This window comes from Convolutriloba macropyga, chromosome 11, assembly GCF_964194025.1.
Source record: "Convolutriloba macropyga chromosome 11, txConMacr16.3, whole genome shotgun sequence".
Lineage (NCBI taxonomy): Eukaryota > Metazoa > Xenacoelomorpha > Acoela > Convolutidae > Convolutriloba > Convolutriloba macropyga.
This window is the reverse complement of record NC_134478.1, coordinates 2,937,459-2,963,254: the sequence shown is the minus strand read 5'-3', so window position 1 is coordinate 2,963,254 and position 25,796 is coordinate 2,937,459. Positions and strand designations below refer to the sequence as shown.

Genomic DNA, 25,796 nt, shown 5'->3' with positions numbered 1-25,796 from the left:
TTTTGAAATTGTTTAAATTTTTTACTGTTGGAGTTTTGTCATTGAGTCATTACAAAGTTTGTTGGCATCTTGGCAAATGTTATAGATGGATCGTCTCTTTTTACTATTTGATTATGTAAATATAGCATCTCTGCAGTATCAATACTGTCCCCCTCGCTCCCCTTCGACGTCAAAAAAGCAGGGAAAATCATGCACGCACTGCTACCTGAAAAAGTACACTCTAAAAAATTTCCAGGTAAAACTACCTGCAACGTTTGCAGGTGAACAGATTGAAGGTAACATTACCTGCAAAAAATACGTGCAATAAATAAGTGCAATTTGGCTAGGTTACCTTACCTAGAAATTACCTGCAAACTCAAAACAACAATATTATTTTAGATATGTAGATTTGACGTTAAAAATAACATTCAAAAACTCCCATTAAAATATAGGTAATATTTCTCAATAGATGATTAGAATAATACATACTAAGTCCGAGCAGAAAATTAGAGAACTTCAGCAGAACATAAAACGCCCCATCAGCTATATTATCCTTGCAGTCTGTCAATAGAGTATGACATGGTCCTCTTGGCTTTTATTTTTTGCTTGTATGACTACAACTGCTTTATCACATAACAAAGTTTAGGAAATTGATGTAGGAGATTGTCGCCTCAGAATAAGTATTTTCTCTTGCTGTCTTTACAAAGACCACTTTGTGGTCGTCAAATAGACATCATATGCCTTAATAATGGCTGGGTCTTTTTTGCAAACGTTTTTTTTAGCCAACGGTAAGCTTTTGGACTAATTTAAAGACCGTCAGACCTATCCAACTACATGCAAAAAATTTTAGGGTAATTCTCCCTGCAAACTTTTGATGCAATTTCCAGTTAAAATAACCTAGAATTTTTTGCAGTTAAATTTCTGCGTAAAATTGCCTGCAACGTACACAGAATGAGCAGGTATGCAGGTACTTTCACCAAAAAATTTCCCTGAAAAAAAAAATTACTAGTTAATTCTAACTGCAGTTTTTTCATGCAATTTGTAGGTAGAACCACCTAGAAAAGTATTTTGCAGTTGAAATTTTAGGTGAGTAGCACTGCAATTTTTAGGTACATTGCAGGCAAATTCACCTAGAACTGCAGGTAGTTGAGATTGCTTGGAGGTACTTTCTAGGTAAGTTGTATAAAAGAACAATTCACTCGCAAAATTGAGGTAGAGTTACCTGAAATTTATAATCAATTTACCTGGAAATTTTTGCAAGGTGGGATTAACAATTCGATTCATTTAACACAAGTAGTTATCATTGTATCATAATAATTTCAGCATAAAGCACATTGTCTTTGTTTTTGAACAATAAAGAATGAATTTGAGATTTTGACATTCTCAGGTTATAGAGAGATGAGGTCAGAATTCACCTCAACCGGATCTGTTTCCGCGTTTTTTGATCGTCTGCTTTTGATAACATCAACAATCTCTTCCACATTGACAGTAATCCAGCGAAACTACAAAAACAATAACAAAAATAGACAAACGCTATTAACTAATTCATCCCTAGTCTAGACTTGGAATTTATGAAAAGACCTAATAATTCAGGATGTGGGGGGTAAATTTTGAAATACAATAAATGGTCGAGGACTGTTGCCAAAATCGATGCTAATTCTTATCATAGGTCCAGCCAAATTCTTTTCATAGACAAAACTGAGTCAAACTAAAAATTTCCGCCAACAACTGGGTTCGATCTCGTTACCTTCATCAACCTAACCCAATGGTTAAATGATTCCTTTGCTTTTCCTTAATTTCTTAGGAAAATAAAACAAGACATTGCTACGAGTACATTCCGTAAAGTCGAATACATTTTTTATTGTCTATGTTGTCTAGTCGAACTTCAAGAGACGTTTTGCTGTCTAGCCAAATTCCAGGACGGTTGTTTTAGATCCAGCCAGAGCCGAGATCATCACGCAAAGTCGAGAGAAATTCTATTTATATCAAAAATCTATCCAGGACAGTCTTTCCATGCCCTATTGCGGTGGGCGACGGTCGTTTTATAAATCCAGATCTAAACAAGGGATATACGAAATCGATGAATTACTTATTTTGAGCCATATTGTTGTGAATTGTAAATACAAAGTTAAAGGCTATTTCTGTAAGTACAAGTCACATTTGACAAAAATGGACTTCACTTAAATCTGTAAGTGAAATTAACTTGCAAAATTGGTATTTCGTCTGATGAAAATTGACAAAACGAATTGGGACGCCTTTGTTCAACTCACAGCTCTCAGACAGTTGTTTTTAACCCTCTAAGGCAAAAACTTGAGCACTTTGCTTTGAAAGACCCGTAAAAACAAAACAAATCAAATGACTGCATTTCTGGAATACTTAATCATTGTATATTTACAAAGTGAAGAGCGTCTGTTAAAAAATCTATTACTCCATCGAATTCCTTGTACATAATATCACACAAAAGTGAATCTGGAAATTGTGCAATTGTGAAATTAGTGAATCTTTTTCAGTATATTGAAGAGATTAGGCTGAAATAGAAACGAGGTCGAAGTAGAAATGTGAATTAGTCACACGAACCAATACACTTGTCTTCTCTTAAAATTTTGATATGAGCACCAATATGATATAAGTTTTTCGTTTAATTGCTACAAAGGGGACTAGAAGATCTTAAGTAATTAGTTGTCACTCATAAAGTAACATTTAAAAAAATAGTCAGCAGGATATAAAAGCGAAACTTTAAGGAATATTTGGAGGTCCTCCATCAAGAGAGATGTATATAACTTGATTTTGAACAAAACCAAACCATATCAACCTTTTTTTCCTTCTTTTAATAACTTACAGTATCTTGTATTTTATTTTTAAAAACAATTCGATTCTCAACAACTTTAGAAAATTTTATTGCTATAAATTTAAGGTAAGATTTCAGCTGCCTTTTTATTTCAGCTTCCCTTAAAGTCATTCCAAATTCTGAATATCCAAACACATTCCTAGAGCTAAACAATTGGATTGAAAAAAATAGGGTCATTACAATTATCTTCAAGTGTTGAATCGACAAACGTACAAAAGAAATAAGTGCTCTCCTAAATAATTTAAAATAATTCAAAAAAATTGCGTAAACCATTTTTTGCAACATTGTTGCATCTCATTATTTATAGAGGTCACGTTAATTACAGCTAATCAAATTTTGATATAATCAATTGGTAATTAATACAGTGAACAGAGCCCTTCCAGGAACTTGTGCGAATTGACACGAACCTTCTGGAAAATCCCAATAGTCCGACAAGAACAACGAGGTTCACACGCAGAAAAAAATCTAGTCTAATTTTAAAAAAGAAGTTTTAATGAACTGTTGAGGAGACTGTTTTTGAAAAACTGCCCTGGTTTAATTGATGAGCATAATAAAATGCTGAAAAGACAAAGTAACGTTTTTTGATGTTGAGTTAAATATTATTGTTTGTTACAAAACAACTTCTTATGCTAATCAGCTCAAAACACGAATAAAAAGAGTAACGACTGATTTTCAAAAAAATACTTACAACCAAACTTTTACTGCACCTCCAACTTGGTCTGAACAAAAATCGACTTTACTGCGGTTAATTAGGGCACAATTGGCCTGATCAGAGCTGGCTTGGGTCAAGCACATCAAACTGAGAGGTAGTATTTTTACCCAGAGAGGAAGAGCAGTTCTGTACAGCAATTTGGATCAACAAAATATGGTTGCCCCAAATCCAATGTTATTTAACCAATTTTTTAAAAACTTACTTATTTTTCTTGCCCTCAGCCTGCGCCTCTCCTATCAAAAAAACAATCTGGAAAAAAATTTTATATTTGTCAAAATATTGCAGAAGTTGAATTTAATAATTCTGAAAACTGTTATGAGCGGTAAAATAAAATAGAGTTTTCAATTTTTTAAGCCCAAAAATCGTGATGTAGTCAAATTATTTGAGCCCTAAGAATACCGTTTTTAACGGTCAGTTTACCAGGGAAAATTTTAAACAAGTTCAAATGATTTTAATTCTGCAGATTCTTTTAGGTCTAATACCAATGTGTTTTTCATTGTAAATAGGGTCTGCTCAATAAAGAAAACTAACGCTCCCGATCTCAAAAAAAATTTAACATTATGAATACTATAATATTGGGTATAAATATTGTTTCTAAAGATAAAAATTTGCATCCTTTTCATAGTAGTAAAGAGTCTACGCTTAAGCAGAGAAATAGCCAGGAACCAAAATCATTAAAAAATCAATAAAAAAATAAGGGTAACATTTATTGGTCTTACTTTTGAAAAAAAGTATATAACTTGATCGTCAACAAAAAAAAACCATGAAGAGCAGAAAAATTAATTCAAAAACATTTTGTGATGTTGAGTAAGATATTGTTGTTTGCTACAAAAAAATCGTTTATACTAAAATACTCAGAACACCGATAAAATGAGTAACGTCTGATTTTCAAAAGAGAAGTAACAACCAAAATGTTACTGCAGCAATATTTTTGAATCTGTAGCTTTGGAACCCACAAGTGAACGCAACTCAATTGGGTCTGGCACCCCCGTACGGACCCGAGGAAACACAATAGCCCTGTGAGAAACTCAAGTTGGTCTAATCAAGATCAATTTCAGTCTGAACGCTCCAGACCAAGCTTGGTCTAACCAGAACTGGCTTGGTCGCGCACCTAAAGCTGTGAGATATTTACCACCCAACTTTTACTTCAAAAGTACTTACAACGCAACTTTTACTGCAGCTCCGAGTTTTCAACTTTGGTTTTTGCAATCTACGACTGATCAATTGAAGTGAGGTACCCCCAGTCGGCAATCCGGGGAAACATAATACACCCTGTCGGAAACTCAACTTGGTCTGAACAAAATCGACTTCACTCCACCTAATTTAGGCACAAGTTGGCCTCATCAGAGCTGGCTTGGGTCAAGCACATCAAACTGAGATGTAATATTCTTTATCCAGAGTGGAACAGCAGTTCTGTATGGCACTTTGGATCAACAAAACATGTTTGCCACAAACTCAGTGCTTTTGACAAATTTCTGTAAAAATTTACTTACAAATCTTGCCATAAACCTGCCCGCTCTCCTAACCCCTCCCATCAAAAAAAAATTAGAACTGAACAAACTTTTTCAAAAAATCAGAATATTGCAAAAATTGAACATAAAAATCCCGACAACTCTTCAGAGCTGTAAAAAACAGCCTTTTTGAATTTTTTAAAAGATAAAAAACTGTGAAAATGTCAAGATAAATGAGTCCTTAAAAATTTAATTTTCTAACGGTCAGTTTGACAGGGAAACCATCAAACAAAGTCAAATGATTCTAGTTCTGCAGATGCTTTTAGATCTATGACCATTGTATTTTTTCTACGTAATTAGAGTCTGTTCAATTAATTTAAGTCTAAAACTCCTAACTTCAAATTCGTGGGTAGTATAAACTTGAATATGAAAAATGTTTCTGAAGCTACAAAATTGCATCTTTTTTAGAGTAGTGAAGAGATTGCGCTAAAACAGAGAAATAGCTAGGAAGCAATTATATTCTGTCTAAAATTCTAATGGATGATATCAGCACCACGTTTTACCTACATTTTGTGGTTAAAAGAGAATAGAGGATCTACAAAGATCTGCAAAATTACACGAGAAAAAAAAGACAAAAAATAACAATAAAATTTTTACGACAACATTTAATGGCATTCCATTTAGAAAAATGTTTATAACTGGCTCTGCAACAGAAAAACCATGACGAGCAGAATAAACCAATCCAAAGATAATTTGTGGTGTTGATTTAGATATCTTTGTTTTGTATCAATAAAACTTTTGTACTGATATACTCAAAACACAGAAAATATGAGCAATGTCTGATTTTCAATAAAAAAAGTTACAACGAAAATGTTATTTCAACAACAATTTTTAATCTGTAGCTTTGGAACCTACGACTAAGAAACTGAATTCGGTCCGCCAACCCAGTGCGCAACCCGAGGAAACATAAAAAAGCCTGTGAGAAACTCAAGTTGGTCTGATCAAAATCGATTTCAGTCTCGATGCTCCTGACCCAGGTCGGTCTAATCAGAACTGGCTTGGTCGCGCACTTAAAGCAGTGAGATTGTATTATTTACATGGAGACTAACAACAGTTCTGTACGGCACTTTGGACCAGCGAAATATGATTTCCGAAATAGCAATGTTCTTTAACAAATTTCCTTCAAAATTTACTTATAAATCTCGTTATCAGCGTGCCCCTCTCCTATTAAAAAACTAAATCTCAAAAAAAAAATTTAAGTCAAAATATTGCAAAGGAGGAAGTTAATAAATCCAAAAACTGTTAACAGCGGTAAAGTACAGCAATTCGAATTTTTTAAGATTAAAAAGCGTGCTATAGTCAAACTGTTTGAGTCCTTAAGATTATCAATTTTTAACCATCAGTTTAACCAGGAACCATCAAACGAGATCAAATCTTTTCAGTTCCGCAGATTTTTTCAGGTCTATGACCAAGGTTTCTTTTCAAAATAACTAGAGTCTGTTCAATCGAAATAATCTAATAGTCCTAATTTCAAAATTATTTTTAAAAATTATAAATGGAATAAACCTGAATACGAAACTAGTTTCTAAAGATACAAGTTTTCATCTTTTTAGAGTGACAAAGACATTATGCTAAAGCAGATAAATAGCCAGGAACCAATGCTCATATTTTGCCGCCTATAATTCTAACATATGATATAAGCACCAAGTCATATCTACATTTTATGGTTACAAAGAGAATAGAAGATCTACAAAGATCTCTAAAATTACACGTGAAAAAAAAAGAGATGACACAAAAACATCAACAACATTTTACGGCAACATTCAATGGTCTTCCATTCAAAGAAGTGTATATAAATGGATCTGCAACAAAAGAACATGACGAGCAGAAAAAACCAATCCAAAAACATTTTGTGGTGTCGATTTAGATATCTTTCTTTTTATCAACAAATTTTTCGTACTGATATGCTCAAATCACAGATAAAATGAGTTGTGTCTTATTTTCAAATAAAAAGTTACAACCAAAATGTTATTTCAACAACAATTCTGAATCTGTAGCTTTGGAATCCACGACTAAGAAACTGAATTCGGTCCGCCAATCCAATGCACAACCTGAGGAAACATAAAAAACCCTGTGAGAAACTCAAGTTGGTCTGATCAAAATCGACTTCAGTCTCGATGCTCCTGACCCAGGTCGGTCTAATCAGAACTGGCTTGGTCGCGCACTTAAAGCAGTGAGATTGTATTATTTACATGGAGACTAACAACAGTTCTGTACGGCACTTTGGACCAGCGAAATATGATGTCCGAAATAGCAATGTTCTTTAACAAAATTCCTTCAAAATTTACTTATAAATCTCGTTATCAGCGTGCCCCTCTCCTATTAAAAAAACTAAATCTCAAAAAAAAAATTAAAGTCAAAATATTGCAAAGGAGGAAGTTAATCTATTCAGAAACCGTTAACAGCGGTAAACTACAGCATTTCGAACTTTCTAAGAACAAAAAGCGTGCTATAGTCAAACTGTTTGAGTCCTTAAGAATATCAATTTTTAACCGTCAGCTTAACCAGCATTCATCAAACGAGATCAAATGTTTTCAGTTCTGCAGATTCGTTCAGGTCGATGACCAATGTATTTTTTCAAAATAACTAGAGTCTGTTCAATCGAAATAATCTAACAGTCCTAGTTTCAAAATTATTTTTAAAAAATATAAATGGAATAAACTCGAAAACGAAAATTGTTTCTAAAGATACAAGTTTTCATTTTTTTAGAGTGGCAAAGACCTTATGCTGAAGCAGAGAAATAGCCAGGAACCATTGCTCAAATTTTGCCGCCTATATTTCTAATGGATGATATAAGCACAAAGTCATATCTAATTTTTATGGTTACAAAGAGAATAGAAGATCTACAAGGATCTCTAAAATTACACGTAAAAAAAGAATTAACAAAAAAACATCAATAACATTTTACGGCAACATTAATTGGTCTTCCATTCAAAGAAGTGTATATAAATGGCTCTGCAACAAAAGAACATGATGAGCAGAAAAAACCAATCCAAAAACATTTTGTGGGGTCGATTTAGATATCTTTGTTTTTATCAACAAATTTTTCGTACTGATATGCTCAAATCACAGATAAAATGAGTAGTGTCTTATTTTCAATAAAAAAGTTACAACCAAAATGTTATTTCAACAACAATTTTGAATCTGTAGCTTTGGAACCCACGACTAAGAAACTGAATTCGGTCCGCAAATCCAGTGCGCAACCCGAGGAAACATAAAAAACCCTGTGAGAAACTCGAATTGGTCTGATCAAAATCGATTTCAGTCTCGATGCTCCTGACCAGGTCGGTCTAATCAAAATTGGCTTGGTCGCGCAACTAAGCAATGAGATAGTATTATTTACATGGAGACTAACAAGAGTTGTGTACGGCACTTTGGACCAGCAAAACATGATTTCCGAAATTTCAATGTTTTTTAACAAATTTCCTTCAAAATTTATCTATAAATCTCGTCATCAGAGTGCCCCTCTCCTATTAAAAAAACTAAGTCTCAAAAAAAATTAAAGTCAAAATATTGCAAAAGAGAAGTTAATAAATTCAAAAACTGTTAACAGCGGTAAAGTACAGCATTTAAGAACAAAAAGCGTGCTATAGTCAAACTGTTCGAGTCCTTAAGAATCTCAATTTTTAACCATCAGCTTAACCAGCATTCATCTAACGAGATCAAATGTTTTCAGTTCTGCAGATTCTTTCAGGTCTATGACCAATGTATTTTTTCAAAATAACTAGAGTCTGTTCAGTCGAAATAATCTAATATTCCTAGTTTCAAAAAATTTTTTTGAAAATTATAAATGGAATAAACCTGAATACGGAAATAGTTACTAAAGATACAAGTTTTCAGCTGTTTAGAGTGGCGAAGACATTATGCTGAAGCAGAGAAATAGCCAGGAACCATTGCTCAAATTTTGCCGCCTATATTTCCAATGGATGATATAAGCACCAAGTCATATCTAATCTTTATGGTTACAAAGAGACTAGAAGATCTACAAAAGTCTCTAAATTTACACGTGAAAAAAAATTAACAAAAAAACATCAATAACTTTTTACGACATTCTTTAATGGTCTTCTATTCAAAGAAGTGTATATAAATGGCTCTGCAACAAAAAGACATGAAGAGCAGAAAAAACCAATCCAATGTCAGTTTGTGATGATGATTTAGACATTTTTGTTTGATACAACAAATGTTGCACTAATATGCTAACAAAACTTTTGTACTGATATGCTCAAAACACAGATAAAATGAGTAGTGTCTGATTTTCAATAAAAAAAGTTTAAAACTAAATTGTTATTTCAACAACAATTTTTTTTACAATATGAAAGCTATCAAAATGAGTATAACTATTGTTTCTAAAGATAAACTCTTGCATCTTTTTTAGAGTCGTGAAGATTTTACGCTAATGCAGAGAAATAGCCAGGAACCAATACTCTTATTTTGTCTAAAATTGTAATGATTGATATAAGCAGCAATCTATACCTAAATTTTATGTTTGCAAAGATCTGTAAAATTACACATAAAAAAAGAATTGACCAAAAAACCATTCAAAAAATTAGGGTAACATTTATTTGTATCCCATTTAGAAAATTGTTTATAACTGGCTCTGCAACAAAAAAAAGTCATGACGAGCAGAACAAACCAATCCAAAGACACTTTGTGGTGTCGATTTAGATATCTTTGTTTTTATCAACAAATTTTTCGTACTGATATGCTCAAATCACAGATAAAATGAGTAGTGTCTTATTTTGAATAAAAAAGTTACAACCAAAATGTTATTTCGACAACAATTTTGAATCTGTAGCTTTGGAACCCATGACTAAGAAACTGAATTCGGTCCGCCAATCCAGTGCACAACCCGAGGAAACATAAAAAACCCTGTGAGAAACTCAAGTTGGTCTGATCAAAATCGATTTCAGTCTCGATGCTCCTGACCCAGGTCGGTCTAATCAGAACTGGCTTGGTCGCGCACCAAAAACAGTGAGACAATATTCTTTTTTCGGTGACTAACAACAGTTCTGTGCGGCACATTGGACCAACAAAATATGTTTGCCACAAATCCAATGTTATTTAACAAATTTCTTTAAACAAATATTTATCATTCTTGCCATCAGTCTGTGCCTCTTCTATCAAAAAAAAACTAAATCTGAAAAACAAACTAAAATTATAAAAATATTGCAAAAGTTGAACTTAATGAATCTGAAAACTGTTAAGAGTGGTAAAACAAAAAACGTTTTCAAATTTGTAAGAACAAAAAACGTGAAATAGTCAAGTTATTTGAGTCCTCACGAATATCGTTTTTAATGGTCAGTATACCTTTAAAAATATCAATTAAAGTCATATAATTTTACTTCTGAAGATCCTTTTAGGTTATTACCAATGTGTTTTTTCAGAGTAACTAAAATCTCTTCAAAAAAAACTAAAACTCCTAGTCTCAGGTTATTTTTTAACAATATGAAAGCTATCAAAATGAGTATGACTATTGTTTCTAAAGACAAAAATTTGCATCTTTTTTAGAGTCGTCAAGAGTTTACGCTAATGCAGAGAAATAGCCAGGAACTAAAACTCTTATTTTGTCTAAAATTGTAATGATTGATATAAGCACCAATTTATACCTAAATTTTATGTTTGCAAAGATCTGTAAAATTACACTTGAAAAAAGAATTGACAAAAAAATATTTTAAAAAATTAGAGTAACAGTTATTTGTATTCCATTTAGAAAATTGTATATAACTGGCTTTGCAACAAAAAAAACCATGACGAGCAGAACAAACCAATCCAAAGACATTTTGCGGTGTCGATTTAGATGTTTTTGTTTTTTATCAAGAAAACTTTTGTACTGATATACTCAAAACACAGATAAAATGAGTAGTGTCTGATTTGCAATAAAAAAATTTACAGCCAAAATATTATTTCAACAACAATTTTGAATCTGTAGCTTTGGAACCCACGACTAAAAAACTGAATTCGGTCCGGCAACCCAGTGCGCAACCCGAGGAAAAACAAAAACCCTGTGAGAAATTCAAAGTGGTCTGATCAACTTCGATTTCAGTCTCGATGCTCCTGACCCAGGTCGGTCTAATCAGAACTGGCTTGGTCGCGCACCAAAAACAGTGAGACAATATTCTTTTTTCGGTGACTAACAACAGTTCTGTGCGGCACATTGGACCAACAAAATATGTTTGCCACAAATCCAATGTTATCTAACAAATTTCTTTAAACAAATATTTATCATTCTTGCCATCAGTCTGTGCCTCTTCTATCAAAAAAAACTAAATCTGAAAAACAAACTAAAATTATAAAAAATATTGCAAAAGTTGAACTTAATGAATCTGAAAACTGTTAAGAGTGGTAAAACAAAAAACGTTTTCAAATTTGTAAGAACAAAAAACGTGAAATAGTCAAGTTATTTGAGTCCTCAAGAATATCGTTTTTAATGGTCAGTATACCTTTAAAAATATCAATTAAAGTCATATAATTTTACTTCTGAAGATCCTTTTAGGTTATTACCAATGTGTTTTTTCAGAGTAACTAGAATCTGTTCAATAAAAAAACTAATACTCGTATTCTCAAAAAAGATTTTGTAACATTAAGATTGCTATAAAATTGAGTATAAGTATTGTTTCTAAAGTTAAAAAATTGCACATTTACTAGAGTCATGAAGGGTTTACGCTTATGCAGAGAAATAGCCAGGAACCAAAACTCTTATTTTATCTAAATTTGTAATGATTGATTTAAGAACCAATTTATACCTAAATTTTATGGTTACAAAGATCTGTAAAATTACACGTGACAAAGAACTGACAAAAAGTCAAAAAAATACATTTATTGGGTGAATAGGTAAAATTTATTCGTATTCCATTTAGAAACATGTACATATCTTGATCTTCAAAAAACCTTGACGAGCTGAAAAAACCAATCTAAAGACATTTCGTGATGTTGAGTTACACATTTTTGTTTCTTACAAAAAATGGTTTATACTATGATGCTCAAATTAAAGATAAAAAAATAATGTCTGATTTTCAGTAGAGAAGTAACAACCAAAAATTTATTGCAGCGTTTTAGCGTGTTTTGAATCTTTAGCTTTGGAACCCACGACTGAACAACTGAATTGGGTCTGGCGCCCTCATGCGCAACCCGAGGAAAAAATAACACTGTGAGAAACTCAAATTGTTCTGTTTGAGATCAATTTCAGTCTGGACGCTCCAGACACAGTTTGGTCTAATCAGAACTGATTCAGTCGCGCACCCAAAGCTGTGAGATAGTCTTTTTTACCCGGATCGGCCGGATCGGAGCAACAGTTTTTTGCGGCACTTTGGATCAACAAAACATATTTCCCACAAATCCAAGCTTATTCAACAAGTTTCTTTAAAAACTTACTTATAGTTCTTGCCATCAGCCTGCGCCTCTCTTATCAAAAAAAAAAATCTTGAAAATAATTTAAAATTAAAAAAATAAATCAAAAGTTGAAAATAATAAATCTGAAAACTGTTAAGAGCGGTAAAACAAAAAAGCGTTTTCAATTTTTTCAGAACAAAAAACTTTAAATAGTCAAATTATTTGAGTCCTTAAGAATATTGTTTTTAACGGTCAGTATACCTTTGAAAAAATCAATTAAAGTCAAATGATTTTACTTCTGAAGATCCTTTTAGGTCTATTACCAATGTGTTTTTTCAGAGTAACTAGAATCTGTTCAATAAAAAAACTAATACTCGTATTCTCAAAAAAGATTTTGTAACATTAAGATTGCTATAAAATTGAGTATAAGTATTGTTTCTAAAGTTAAAAAATTGCACATTTACTAGAGTCATGAAGGGTTTACGCTTATGCAGAGAAATAGCCAGGAACCAAAACTCTTATTTTATCTAAATTTGTAATGATTGATTTAAGAACCAATTTATACCTAAATTTTATGGTTACAAAGATCTGTAAAATTACACGTGACAAAGAACTGACAAAAAGTCAAAAAAAATACATTTATTGGGTGAATAGGTAAAATTTATTCGTATTCCATTTAGAAACATGTACATATCTTGATCTTCAAAAAACCTTGACGAGCTGAAAAAACCAATCTAAAGACATTTCGTGATGTTGAGTTACACATTTTTGTTTCTTACAAAAAATGGTTTATACTATGATGCTCAAATTAAAGATAAAAAAATAATGTCTGATTTTCAGTAGAGAAGTAACAACCAAAAATTTATTGCAGCGTTTTAGCGTGTTTTGAATCTTTAGCTTTGGAACCCACGACTGAACAACTGAATTGGGTCTGGCGCCCTCATGCGCAACCCGAGGAGAAAATAACACTGTGAGAAACTCAAATTGTTCTGTTTGAGATCAATTTCAGTCTGGACGCTCCAGACACAGTTTGGTCTAATCAGAACTGATTCAGTCGCGCACCCAAAGCTGTGAGATAGTCTTTTTTACCCGGATCGGCCGGATCGGAGCAACAGTTTTTTGCGGCACTTTGGATCAGCAAAACATATTTCCCACAAATCCAAGCTTATTCAACAAGTTTCTTTAAAAACTTACTTATAGTTCTTGCTAATTTTCTAACGGTCAGTTTGACAGGGAAACCATCAAACAAAGTCAAATGATTCTAGTTCTGCAGATGCTTTTAGATCTATGACCATTGTATTTTTTCTACGTAATTAGAGTCTGTTCAATTAATTTAAGTCTAAAACTCCTAACTTCAAATTCGTGGGTAGTATAAACTTGAATATGAAAAATGTTTCTGAAGCTACAAAATTGCATCTTTTTTAGAGTAGTGAAGAGATTGCGCTAAAACAGAGAAATAGCTAGGAAGCAATTATATTCTGTCTAAAATTCTAATGGATGATATCAGCACCACGTTTTACCTACATTTTGTGGTTAAAAGAGAATAGAGGATCTACAAAGATCTGCAAAATTACACGAGAAAAAAAAGACAAAAAATAACAATAAAATTTTTACGACAACATTTAATGGCATTCCATTTAGAAAAATGTTTATAACTGGCTCTGCAACAGAAAAACCATGACGAGCAGAATAAACCAATCCAAAGATAATTTGTGGTGTTGATTTAGATATCTTTGTTTTGTATCAATAAAACTTTTGTACTGATATGCTCAAAACACAGATAAAATGAGTAGTGTCTGATTTTCAATAAAAAAAGTTACAACTAAAATGTTATTTCAACAACAATTCTGAATCTGTAGCTTTGGAATCCACGACTAAGAAACTGAATTCGGTCCGCCAACCCAGTGCTTAACCCGAGGAAAATTAAAAACCCTGTGAGAAATTCAAGTTGGCCTCATCAACTTCGATTTCAGTCTCGATGCTCCTGACCCAGTTCGGTCTTACCAGAATTAGGTTGATCGGGCACCAAACGCAATGAGACCTTATTCTTTATTCGGTGACTAACAACAGTTCTGTGCGGCACACTGGACCAACAAAATATGTTTGCCACAAATACAATGTTATTATACAAATTTCTTTGAAATTTGAATTATAATTCTTGCCATCAGTCTGTGCCTCTCCTATCAAAAAAACCTAAATCTGAAAAACAAAATAAAATTTTAAAAATATTGCAAAAGTTGAACTTAATAATTCTGAAAACTGTTAAGAGTGGTAAAACAAAACACGTTTTTAATTTTTTAAGAACAAAAAGCGTGAAATATTCAAATTATTTGAGTCCTCAAGAATATCGTTTTTAACGGTCAGTATAACTTTAAAACTATCAATCAGAGGCAAATGATTTTACTTCTCAAGATCCTTTTAGGTCGATTAGCAATGTGTTTTTTCAGAGTAATTAGAACCTGTTCAATAAAAAACTAATACTCCTATTCTCAAAATATTATTTTAACAATATGAAAGCTATCAAAATGAGTACAACTATTGTTTCTAAAGACAACAATATGCATATTTTAGAGTCGTTAAGAGTTTACGCTAATGCAGAGAAATAGCCAGGAACGAAAACTCTTATTTTGTCTAAAATTGTAATGATTGATATAAGCACCAATTTATCTCTAAAATTTATGTTTGCAAAGATCTGTAAAAAGACACGTGAAAAAAGAATTGACCAAAAAACCATTCAAAAAATTAGGGTAACATTTATTTGTATCCCATTTAGAAAATTGTTTATAACTGGCTCTGCAACAAAAAAAACAATGACGAGCAGAACAAACCAATCCAAAAACATTTCGTGATGTTGAGTTACGCATTTGTGTTTCTTACAAAGAATCGTTTATACTAATATACTCAAAACACAGAAAATATGAGCAATGTCTGATTTTCAATAAAAAAAGTTACAACGAAAATGTTATTTCAACAACAATTTTTAATCTGTAGCTTTGGAACCTACGACTAAGAAACTGAATTCGGTCCGCCAACCCAGTGCGCAACCCGAGGAAACATAAAAAAGCCTGTGAGAAACTCAAGTTGGTCTGATCAAAATCGATTTCAGTCTCGAAGCTCCTGACCCAGGTCGGTCTTATCAGAATTGGGTTGGTCGCGCACCACAAGCAGTGAGACATTATTCTTTATTCGGTGACTAACAACAGTTCTGTGCAGCATATTGGACCAACAAAATATTTTTGCCACAAATCCAATGTTATTTAACAAATTTCTTGAAAAAATTAATTATATTTCTTGCCATCAGTCTGTGCCTCTCCTATCAAAAAAAACCTAAATCTCAAAAACAAACTCAAGTTTTAAAGTTATAGCAAAAGTTGAACTTAATAATTCTGAAAACTGTTAAGAGTGGTAAAACAAAAAACGTTTTTAATTTTTTAAGAGCAAAATGCGTGAAATAGTCAAGTTATTTGAGTCCTCAAGAATATTGTTTTTAACGGTCAGTACAACTTTGAAAATATCAATTAAAGTTAAATGATTTTACTTCTGAAGATCCTTTTAAGTCTATTACCAATGTGTATTTCAGAGTAGTTAGAACCTGTTCAATAAAAAAAACTAATACTCCTAGTCTCAAAATATTATTTTAACGATATGAAAGCTATCAAAACGAGTATAACTATTGTTTCTAAAGACAAAATTTTGCATCTTTTTTAAAGTCGTTAAGAGTTTGCGCTAATGCAGAGAAAAAGCCAGAAAGCAATACTCTTATTTTGTCTAAAACTGTAATGATTGATACAAGCACCAATTTATACCTAAATTTTTTGTTTGCAAAGATCTGTAAAATTACACGTGAACAAAGAATTGACAAAAAAAAATTTTAAAAATTGGAGTGACATTTATTTGTATTCCATTTAGAAACATGTACATATCTTGATCTTCAAAAAACCATAACGAGCTGAAAAAACCAATCCAAAAACATTTCGTGATGTTGAGTTACACATTTTTGTTTCTTACAAAAAACCGTTTATACTATTATGCTCAAAACCAAGATAAAGAAATAATGTCTGATTTTCAATAAAAAAACTTACAACCAAAATGTTATTTCAACAACAATTTTGAAGCTGTAGCTTTGGAACCTACGACTAAAAAACTGAATTCGGTCCAGCAACCCAGTGCTTATTCCGAGGAAAATTAAAAACCCTGTGAGAAATTCAAGTTGGCCTCATCAACTTCGATTTCAGTCTCGATGCTCCTGACCCAGTTCGGTCTTACCAGAATTAGGTTGATCGCGCACCAAACGCAATGAGACCTTATTCTTTATTCGGTGACTAACAACAGTTCTGTGCGGCACATTGGACCAACAAAATTTGTTTGCCACAAATCCAATGTCATTTAACAAATTTCTTGAAAAATTAATTATATTTCTTGCCATCAGTCTGTGCCTCTCCTATCAAAAAAAACCTAAATCTCAAAAACAAACTAAAATTTTAAAAACATAGGAAAAGTTGAATTTAATAATTCTGAAAACTGTTAAGAGTGGTAAAACAAAAAACGTTTTCAATTTTTTAAGAGCAAAATGCGTGAAATAGTCAAGTTATTTGAGTCCTCAAGAATATTGTTTTTAACGGTCAGTATACCTTTGAAAAAATCAATTAAATTCAAATGATTTTACTTCTGAAGATCCTTTTAGGTCTATTACCAATGTGTTTTTTCAGAGTAACTAGAATCTGTTCAATAAAAAAACTAATACTCGTATTCTCAAAAAAAATTTTGTAACATTAAGAATGCTATAAAATTGAGTATAAGTATTGTTTCTAAAGTTAAAAAATTGCACATTTTCTAGAGTCATGAAGGGTTTACGCTTATGCAGAGAAATAGCCAGGAACCAAAACTCTTATTTTATCTAAATTTGTAATGATTGATTTAAGAAACAATTTATACCTAAATTTTATGGTTACAAAGATCTGTAAAATTACACGTGACAAAGAACTGACAAAAAGTCAAAAAAATACATTTATTGGGTGAATAGGTAAAATTTATTCGTATTCCATTTAGAAACATGTACATATCTTGATCTTCAAAAAACCTTGACGAGCTGAAAAAACCAATCCAAAGACATTTCGTGATGTTGAATTACACATTTTTGTTTCTTACAAAAAATGGTTTATACTATGATGCTCAAATTAAAGATAAAAAAATAATGTCTGATTTTCAGTAGAGAAGTAACAACCAAAAATTTATTGCAGCGTTTTAGCGTGTTTTGAATCTTTAGCTTTGGAACCCACGACTGAACAACTGAATTGGGTCTGGCGCCCTCATGCGCAACCCGAGGAAAAAATAACACTGTGAGAAACTCAAATTGTTCTGTTTGAGATCAATTTCAGTCTGGACGCTCCAGACACAGTTTGGTCTAATCAGAACTGATTCAGTCGCGCACCCAAAGCTGTGAGATAGTCTTTTTTACCCGGATCGGCCGGATCGGAGCAACAGTTTTTTGCGGCACTTTGGATCAACAAAACATATTTCCCACAAATCCAAGCTTATTCAACAAGTTTCTTTAAAAACTTACTTATAGTTCTTGCCATCAGCCTGCGCCTCTCTTACCAAAAAAAATAAATCTTGAAAATAATTTAAAATTAAAAAAATAATTCAAAAGTTGAAAATAATAAATCTGAAAACTGTTAAGAGCGGTAAAACAAAAAAGCGTTTTCAATTTTTTGAGAACAAAAAACTTAAAATAGTCAAATTATTTGAGTCCTTAAGAATATCATTTTTTAACAAATAAAAATATCAAACAAAGGCAAATAATTTTAGTTCTGAAGATTCTTTTAGTTCTATTACCAATGTGTTTTTTCAGAGTAACTAGAATCTGTTCAATAAAAAAACTAATACTCGTATTCTCAAAAAAAATTTTGTAACATTAAGAATGCTATAAAATTGAGTATAAGTATTGTTTCTAAAGTTAAAAAATTGCACATTTTCTAGAGTCATGAAGGGTTTACGCTTATGCAGAGAAATAGCCAGGAACCAAAACTCTTATTTTATCTAAATTTGTAATGATTGATTTAAGAACCAATTTATACCTAAATTTTATGGTTACAAAGATCTGTAAAATTACACGTGACAAAGAACTGACAAAAAGTCAAAAAAATACATTTATTGGGTGAATAGGTAAAATTTATTCGTATTCCATTTAGAAACATGTACATATCTTGATCTTCAAAAAACCTTGACGAGCTGAAAAAACCAATCCAAAGACATTTCGTGATGTTGAATTACACATTTTTGTTTCTTACAAAAAATCGTTTATACTATTATGCTCAAAACAAAGATAAAATAATAATGTCTGATTTTCAGTAGAGAAGTAACAACCAAAATCTTACTGCAGCGTTTTAGCGTTTTTTGAATCCTTAGCTTTGGAACCCACGACTGAACAACTGAATTGGGTCTGGCGCCCCCATGCGCAACCCGAGGAAAAAAAATAACCCTGTGAGATACTCAAATTGATCTGTTTGAGATCAATTTCAGTCTGGACGCTCCAGACACAGTTTGATCTAATCAGAACTGGCTCGGTCGCGCACCCAAAGCTGTGAGATAGTCTTTTTTACACGGATCGGCCGGATCGGAGCAACAGTTTTTTTGCGGCACTTTGGATCAACAAAACATATTTGCCACAAATCCAAGCTTATTCAACAAATTTCTTTAAAAACTTACTTATAGTTCTTGCCATCAGCCTGCGCCTCTCTTATCAAAAAAAAATAAACCTTGAAAATAATTTAAAATTAAAAAAATATTTCAAAAGTTGAAAAAAATAAATCTGAAAACTGTTAAGAGCGGTAAAACAAAAAAGCGTTTTCAACTTTTTGAGAACAAAAAACTTAAAATAGTCAAATTATTTGAGTCCTTAAGAATATCATTTTTTAACAATAAAAAATATCAAACAAAGGCAAATAATTTTAGTTCTGAAGATTCGTTTAGTTCTATTACCAATGTGTTTTTTCAGAGTAACTAGAATCTGTTCAATAAAAAAACTAATACTCGTATTCTCAAAAAAAATTTTGTAACATTAAGAATGCTATAAAATTGAGTATAAGTATTGTTTCTAAAGTTAAAAAATTGCACATTTTCTAGAGTCATGAAGGGTTTACGCTTATGCAGAGAAATAGCCAGGAACCAAAACTCTTATTTTATCTAAATTTGTAATGATTGATTTAAGAAACAATTTATACCTAAATTTTATGGTTACAAAGATCTGTAAAATTACACGTGACAAAGAACTGACAAAAAGTCAAAAAAATACATTTATTGGGTGAATAGGTAAAATTTATTCGTATTCCATTTAGAAACATGTACATATCTTGATCTTCAAAAAACCTTGACGAGCTGAAAAAACCAATCCAAAGACATTTCGTGATGTTGAATTACACATTTTTGTTTCTTACAAAAAATCGTTTATACTATTATGCTCAAAACAAAGATAAAATAATAATGTCTGATTTTCAGTAGAGAAGTAACAACCAAAATCTTACTGCAGCGTTTTAGCGTTTTTTGAATCCTTAGCTTTGGAACCCACGACTGAACAACTGAATTGGGTCTGGCGCCCCCATGCGCAACCCGAGGAAAAAAAATAACCCTGTGAGATACTCAAATTGATCTGTTTGAGATCAATTTCAGTCTGGACGCTCCAGACACAGTTTGATCTAATCAGAACTGGCTCGGTCGCGCACCCAAAGCTGTGAGATAGTCTTTTTTACACGGATCGGCCGGATCGGAGCAACAGTTTTTTTGCGGCACTTTGGATCAACAAAACATATTTGCCACAAATCCAAGCTTATTCAACAAATTTCTTTAAAAACTTACTTATAGTTCTTGCCATCAGCCTGCGCCTCTCTTATCAAAAAAAAATAAACCTTGAAAATAATTTAAAATTAAAAAAATATTTCAAAAGTTGAAAAAAATAAATCTGAAAACTGTTAAGAGCGGTAAAACAAAAAAGCGTTTTCAACTTTTTGAGAACAAAAAACTTAAAATAGTCAAATTATTTGAGTCCTTAAGAATATCATTTTTTAACAATAAAAAATATCAAACAAAGGCAAATAATTTTAGTTCTGAAGATTCGTTTAGTTCTATTACCAATGTGTTTTTTCAGAGTAACTAGAATCTGTTCAATAAAAAAACTAATACTCGTATTCTCAAAAAAAATTTTGTAACATTAAGAATGCTATAACATTGAGTATAAGTATTGTTTCTAAAGTTAAAAAATTGCACATTTTCTAGAGTCATGAAGGGTTTACGCTTATGCAGAGAAATAGCCAGGAACCAAAAACTCTTATTTCATCTAAATTTGTAATGATTGATTTAAGAACCAATTTATACCTAAATCTTATGGTTACAAAGATCTGTAAAATTACACGTGACAAAGAACTGACAAAAAGTCAAAAAAAAAACATTTTTTGGGTGAATAGGTAAAATTTATTCGTATTCCATTTAGAAACATGTACATATCTTGATCTTCAAAAAACCTTGACGAGCTGAAAAAACCAATCCAAAGACATTTCGTGATGTTGAGTTACACATTTTTGTTTCTTACAAAAAATCTTTTATACTATTATGCTCAGAACAAAGATAAAAGAATAATGTCTAATTATCAATAGAGAAAATAACAACAAAAATTTTACTGCAGCGTTTTTTTAATCTTAAGCTTTGGAACCCACGACTGAGCAACTGAATTGGGTCTGGCACCCCCCGTGCGCAACTCGAGGAAATTTAATATTTCTGTGAGAAACTCAAGTTGGTCTGATCAAGATCGATTTCAGTCTGGATTCTCCAGACCCAGGTTGATCTAAAGAGAACTGGCTTGTTAGGCGCACCTCAAGCTGTGAGATAATCTCGTTTTTGCTGGGGGAAGAAAAGTTCAAGAGGGCGCTTTCGACCAAAAAAATTACTTATGATTCTTGCAAGCGGCCTTGCACCACCTCCCCCTACTCTCACCCCCCCCCCCCCCCAGCGCTTCAATCAGTCAGTCAGACTGTCATCAATTATTGGTGACTATGCAGTACACCAATAAATTTTGTTTACAACACTAAAACACCCTCCTCCTCCGTTTAAACAATATAAGACAATCAGCGCAAAGCGCGGCATAATTTGGTTCACACCGACTTGAGAAATTAATCGTTCATAAAAAGGGACAGTTATTGTCGAATTACTAAGAAAACGTTTTCAAACCCTCCCAACCTAATTTTCATTGTTATATTTTGTGAGGCCTTATTTTTAGATACTACAGTTAACAAATCTTTAGAAAAACTTTCCCGGGGTACTTAAAACGGGCTTGAGTCCGCTCGGTTTATCAATTTGCTTAGTAATTTAGTAAATTGGAAAAGATTTTTTTTAGAGCAGCACGCGGAAACGAATTTATTGTTATGTATTTATGAATTTGAATGAACTGTAATAACCTGTATGATCGCAAAGATCGAGCATAGAGTGATCTGCAGAACCCTGTAGCCTTTCGGTACTGGGTATCCGTAATCGTTTTTGTAAAGTAGAAGCAGACCGATTGAGAGTATCCAGAAAAGGATGACGACACTGCATACCATGACATCAAACACCTTGCAACACACTGACTTGAATCCAACTGCCCTCTGCAGAATCTCGAGAATTTCCAAGAACAACAGGAAGAGTATGCTGCTCCATGCTAGAAATGAACAGACTCAGCTATCATTATTTCTTTTTGGTATACTATATTTCGTTTAGTTCTGAATTTTCAAAAGAAATAGAAAAACATAATCTATACGAAAGATTTTATCGAAACCGAGGAACGCGAGGAAAATTGTTCATTATGTCCAATTTTAGAGATAGCGTTCTCTTCCACTAAGGGTATTAAGTATAACTCAATTTGGAAAACAAGCAAAAGTTAGGTGTCTGTTTGACAAATTTGTTTTTCCTGAAAAATGTATTTTACGCAGAATTGTTACATTGGGAGATCTAAACGTTCCGATAAAAATTTTGTAATCTGTGTAAAACGAAGGCTTTCAATTTTTTTTCCTTAAATCAAAAAGTTAAAATGTAACAACATTCTAATTTTTGACACAAAAAATGCTGCAGGCCTTGTCAGAACTTCGAGTTGACCATAGGCTGATAAACTGCATCCACGAACCGTCCACACTGATGCTTCATCACAAAAAAATTTTAAAATCAAACAATCAAAAATTTGATGAAGAATTACTCTAGAAAACCTAAACTATTGCAATTTATCTATATATTAGCGTCCTACAAAAATTTTACAGAAAAAAGAATGCGTCTAAAGATTACTAAGAAATTACCAGAATGTAACGTAAGCTGCCTTTGAAAGAGTGTAGTAGATGATAATTGGCCAGGCAAATATCCAAAATTTGTCCGATGAATCGTGTTTTCCGTAGAACGACAGGATTTCGCTGCATGACGTAGTAAAAGTACATTTGCTTGCTCAAATATACTCCAATATGTAACTCCAATTCACGGACAACTTTCAAAATGAAGATTGTAAGCTGAGTGAACATTTGTGACACTATACGAAGTTAGTTCAAATCTGCTGCAAGTTTAGAGAACCCTCGTCAAACTTGTCCAGTGGTCATAATGACAAATTTTGCAGGATGTAATAACTACGATAGTAACAATTAGACCAAAATGAAATAAAGCGTAAATGGCGATGAATTTGAGAAATGTCTTTGACACTACTAACTGCGGCTTTAAAATTAGTAGCTTTGCAATTACCCATAGAAGGGTTCAGAAGAACAGCTAAGCTTTTGAATTTGATCTAAGTTAACTAATAATGAAATTTGATCAATAAAGTTTTGGCCTTGTTACACACTCAATTTCGTGGACAAAGTTTACCTTTACCTGAGAAAAAGAGAGACAAAATTATGCTTTTTCGCAATATAAACTTTTTTGACCGTAATTAAAAGTTATGCAAACTGAAAACTGGTTCTGGTTACACGGTACCCCCACTTTTGTCAAGAAAACGGCCAAACAGCACCAAAAAGAAGAACAAAGCACTTTTAATACCATATGGGGGCTATAATGGGAAAGACCCGAAATTACACTTCGGTACAAAAAAACTACTAAAAACAATTTGTGTTCTTTAATCGTAATTATTGCTCAAAACATTTGATATTCGCTAAGGCCTGAGAAAAGACGGAAAAATCTGAAAATCTAAACGAGATTTCATTCCTGTTTCATCCGTTTGCACAAAATAGATTATTAAGCTGATTTTTTTGCTGTTTGCCACGCTGTTCAGAGTTAAAAATTACAATTTTGACGGACAAAACAAAAGCAACTCAGCTTAAAATAAAGATCTGGTATACAGCGTGCATGCAAACGTCACCGAAATGTAACAATCTTAAGGCCTCTCCAGAGGCAGGAATTTTCGTTGCGCGAAAGAGTTGCAAATTTTCTTCAAAAAATTGGAGCACGATTTCTTGACCGAAAACAGGAAATTCGAGTTTGAACAAGCAATATTTTGTTTTGAGATTGTTATAATCAGATGGACTTAAGTGGTTTCTTAGATCTTCGCACTAGGTAATGATGAAGTCTGAGGTAAAATTTTACTTTCAAGACGTTTTTGTTCAATAAGACAACGCCCTCTGCAGAAATCGAAGATTGTCAGCAACTTCTTCAAAGAATAGAAACGGGAGGTACTGAAATGGTCAACAAAACGTCCTGAACTGAATCCTATAGAAAATTTTGAAGCAGCAACTAGAAAAACAGACAGTTTTTTTGCAAAATATTCTTAATGAAATTTGTCGGAAATTTGACTCAGATGTCGCTAGAGCCGTCTTTGAAAAAAAAATTATCTACTAGGTGTTAAGGACGCTAAACGCGTAATGTCTCGTTACCATAGGATTAAGATTTGAACTCAAAATGTTGCATTATTTGAGGCGCTTTTTAAAAATTCTCCAGGTGTACGTAGTTTTTTGGTACCGTAGTGTATTGCGTTACAAGCACTCCACTGCCCATTCCATTGAAACTTCTTTTTGTACTAAAGTTCTTCTATTAATCTGCTAACAAATCCAAAAACAAAAAATTGAACGCAAGATACAAAACATTAAGTTGCTATAATCGCGAAATTTAACAAATACCTGTTGTTTTTAAGGCGACATCATCCCAGTCGCCTATGTAGTATTCATCATTGTATAATATGAATCGCATCATAAGGACAGCGCCAGCTATGATCCCTGCCGCGAATCTGAATCCAGTTCTTCCATCAAACATCGACTCGTCTAGCTTTCGCAGAGTTTCCTTCTTTGGTAGCACCCTCATCAGAGCTATCTGACAAACGGCTCTGAACATAACGATAATTTACGTTATATGCGGTATGTAGTTGAGAGGCATTTAGCAACACTTCAAGCCTGGTTGCAACTTTTCAAGCAGACTATTTTGCAAGTTTTCAAGGTCAAATATTGGGCAGTCTATAAAAAGTACCCTGTTTGCATAAGTCACTACAACTAATAACTAAAGGATTCCTAACGTATCGGCATTTTGTAAGGTATCATTGCCGGGGAAAATGTGGGCAGAAAAAGTGTACCACTGCAGGTATTGTATCTGCTGTTTGAGAAAATCTACGATAAAAAACAGAATTTTGAACTGATTTCGACGTTTCTGTATTTTGGAAAAATTTAAACTTTTTTAAAAAAAACATTACTAATTCAGAACTAAGACGGCGGCATAGTAAGCGCGTCAGATTGTTGTTTTTGACGGTGATATTTTGTAATATATAATACAATCGGCTAAATTTTATCATCGCTCTTTTGTCAGTACTTTTCTAGAAGCATCCCGCTTCACAAACTCGCGCCTTTCCCAAAGGTGTAGGCTTCTCTTTATATTTTAGAATTCTTTTTCATTTTTCATATTTTTATTTTAAATTTTTATACGACTGAATTGAAAGCTGATCTTAAAAAATTAGATTTGATTTTCCACTTGATTTTCAAGTCAGCTGCATAGAAATTTCTCAAATACATAATACACCTTTGAATTTTTTCTTCCTGAAGACAACTTAGTAGTTTTTTTTTCATTAATCAGAAGACATTCATTATCCTAATTGGAATCGACTATTCGGCACTCTTATCTGGGATTTTTTTTGGTATTCTTCATCTGGTGAGACCAATCCAGTATTTTTCAAGTTAACAATTGTTTCCCTTCCAGAACTTTTTTAGGTCAAAGTTTTGAGTTTTTTTTTCTTCTCACCGTTTTTTTTCCAGAATGAGTCACTAGTGTATCATAATCAAGCCCAGTGTATCCAGCGACAAAATGGAAGCGGCTGTTCTAGCGGAATGGTACAAAGATAAACTCATTCAAGAAATTCTAAAACTAAGAGAGAACAAAAGATCATCACTCGATACTAGTAACTTGCAACAGGATGAAATAACAGAACTAAAAAAAGACTTAGAAA

The 25,796-nt window shown here is 32.6% G+C and overlaps 1 protein-coding gene across 3 annotated transcripts; it reads right to left on the bottom strand.

The window, feature by feature from the left end:
- Positions 1 to 24,611, bottom strand: LOC142349614 (uncharacterized). 3 transcript variants are annotated; one of them, XR_012760837.1, is made up of 4 exons: positions 24,487 to 24,611; positions 21,826 to 22,064; positions 1,224 to 1,481; positions 1 to 205 (listed from the first exon to the last, which is right to left on the bottom strand). XR_012760837.1 is itself a non-coding variant. In XM_075401299.1 (4 exons), the coding sequence occupies exons 1-4, from the start codon at positions 24,557 to 24,559 to the stop codon at positions 188 to 190; spliced, it is 417 nt and encodes a 138-aa protein (XP_075257414.1). In that variant the 5' UTR covers positions 24,560 to 24,611; the 3' UTR covers positions 1 to 187. The 3 variants fall into 3 exon arrangements, 2 of the variants coding, with proteins under 2 accessions (XP_075257414.1, XP_075257413.1); XM_075401299.1 differs by having other exon boundaries at positions 1,395 to 1,481; XM_075401298.1 differs by lacking the exon at positions 1 to 205 and having other exon boundaries at positions 1,211 to 1,481.
- Between the last annotated feature and the right edge of the window lie 1,185 nt (positions 24,612 to 25,796).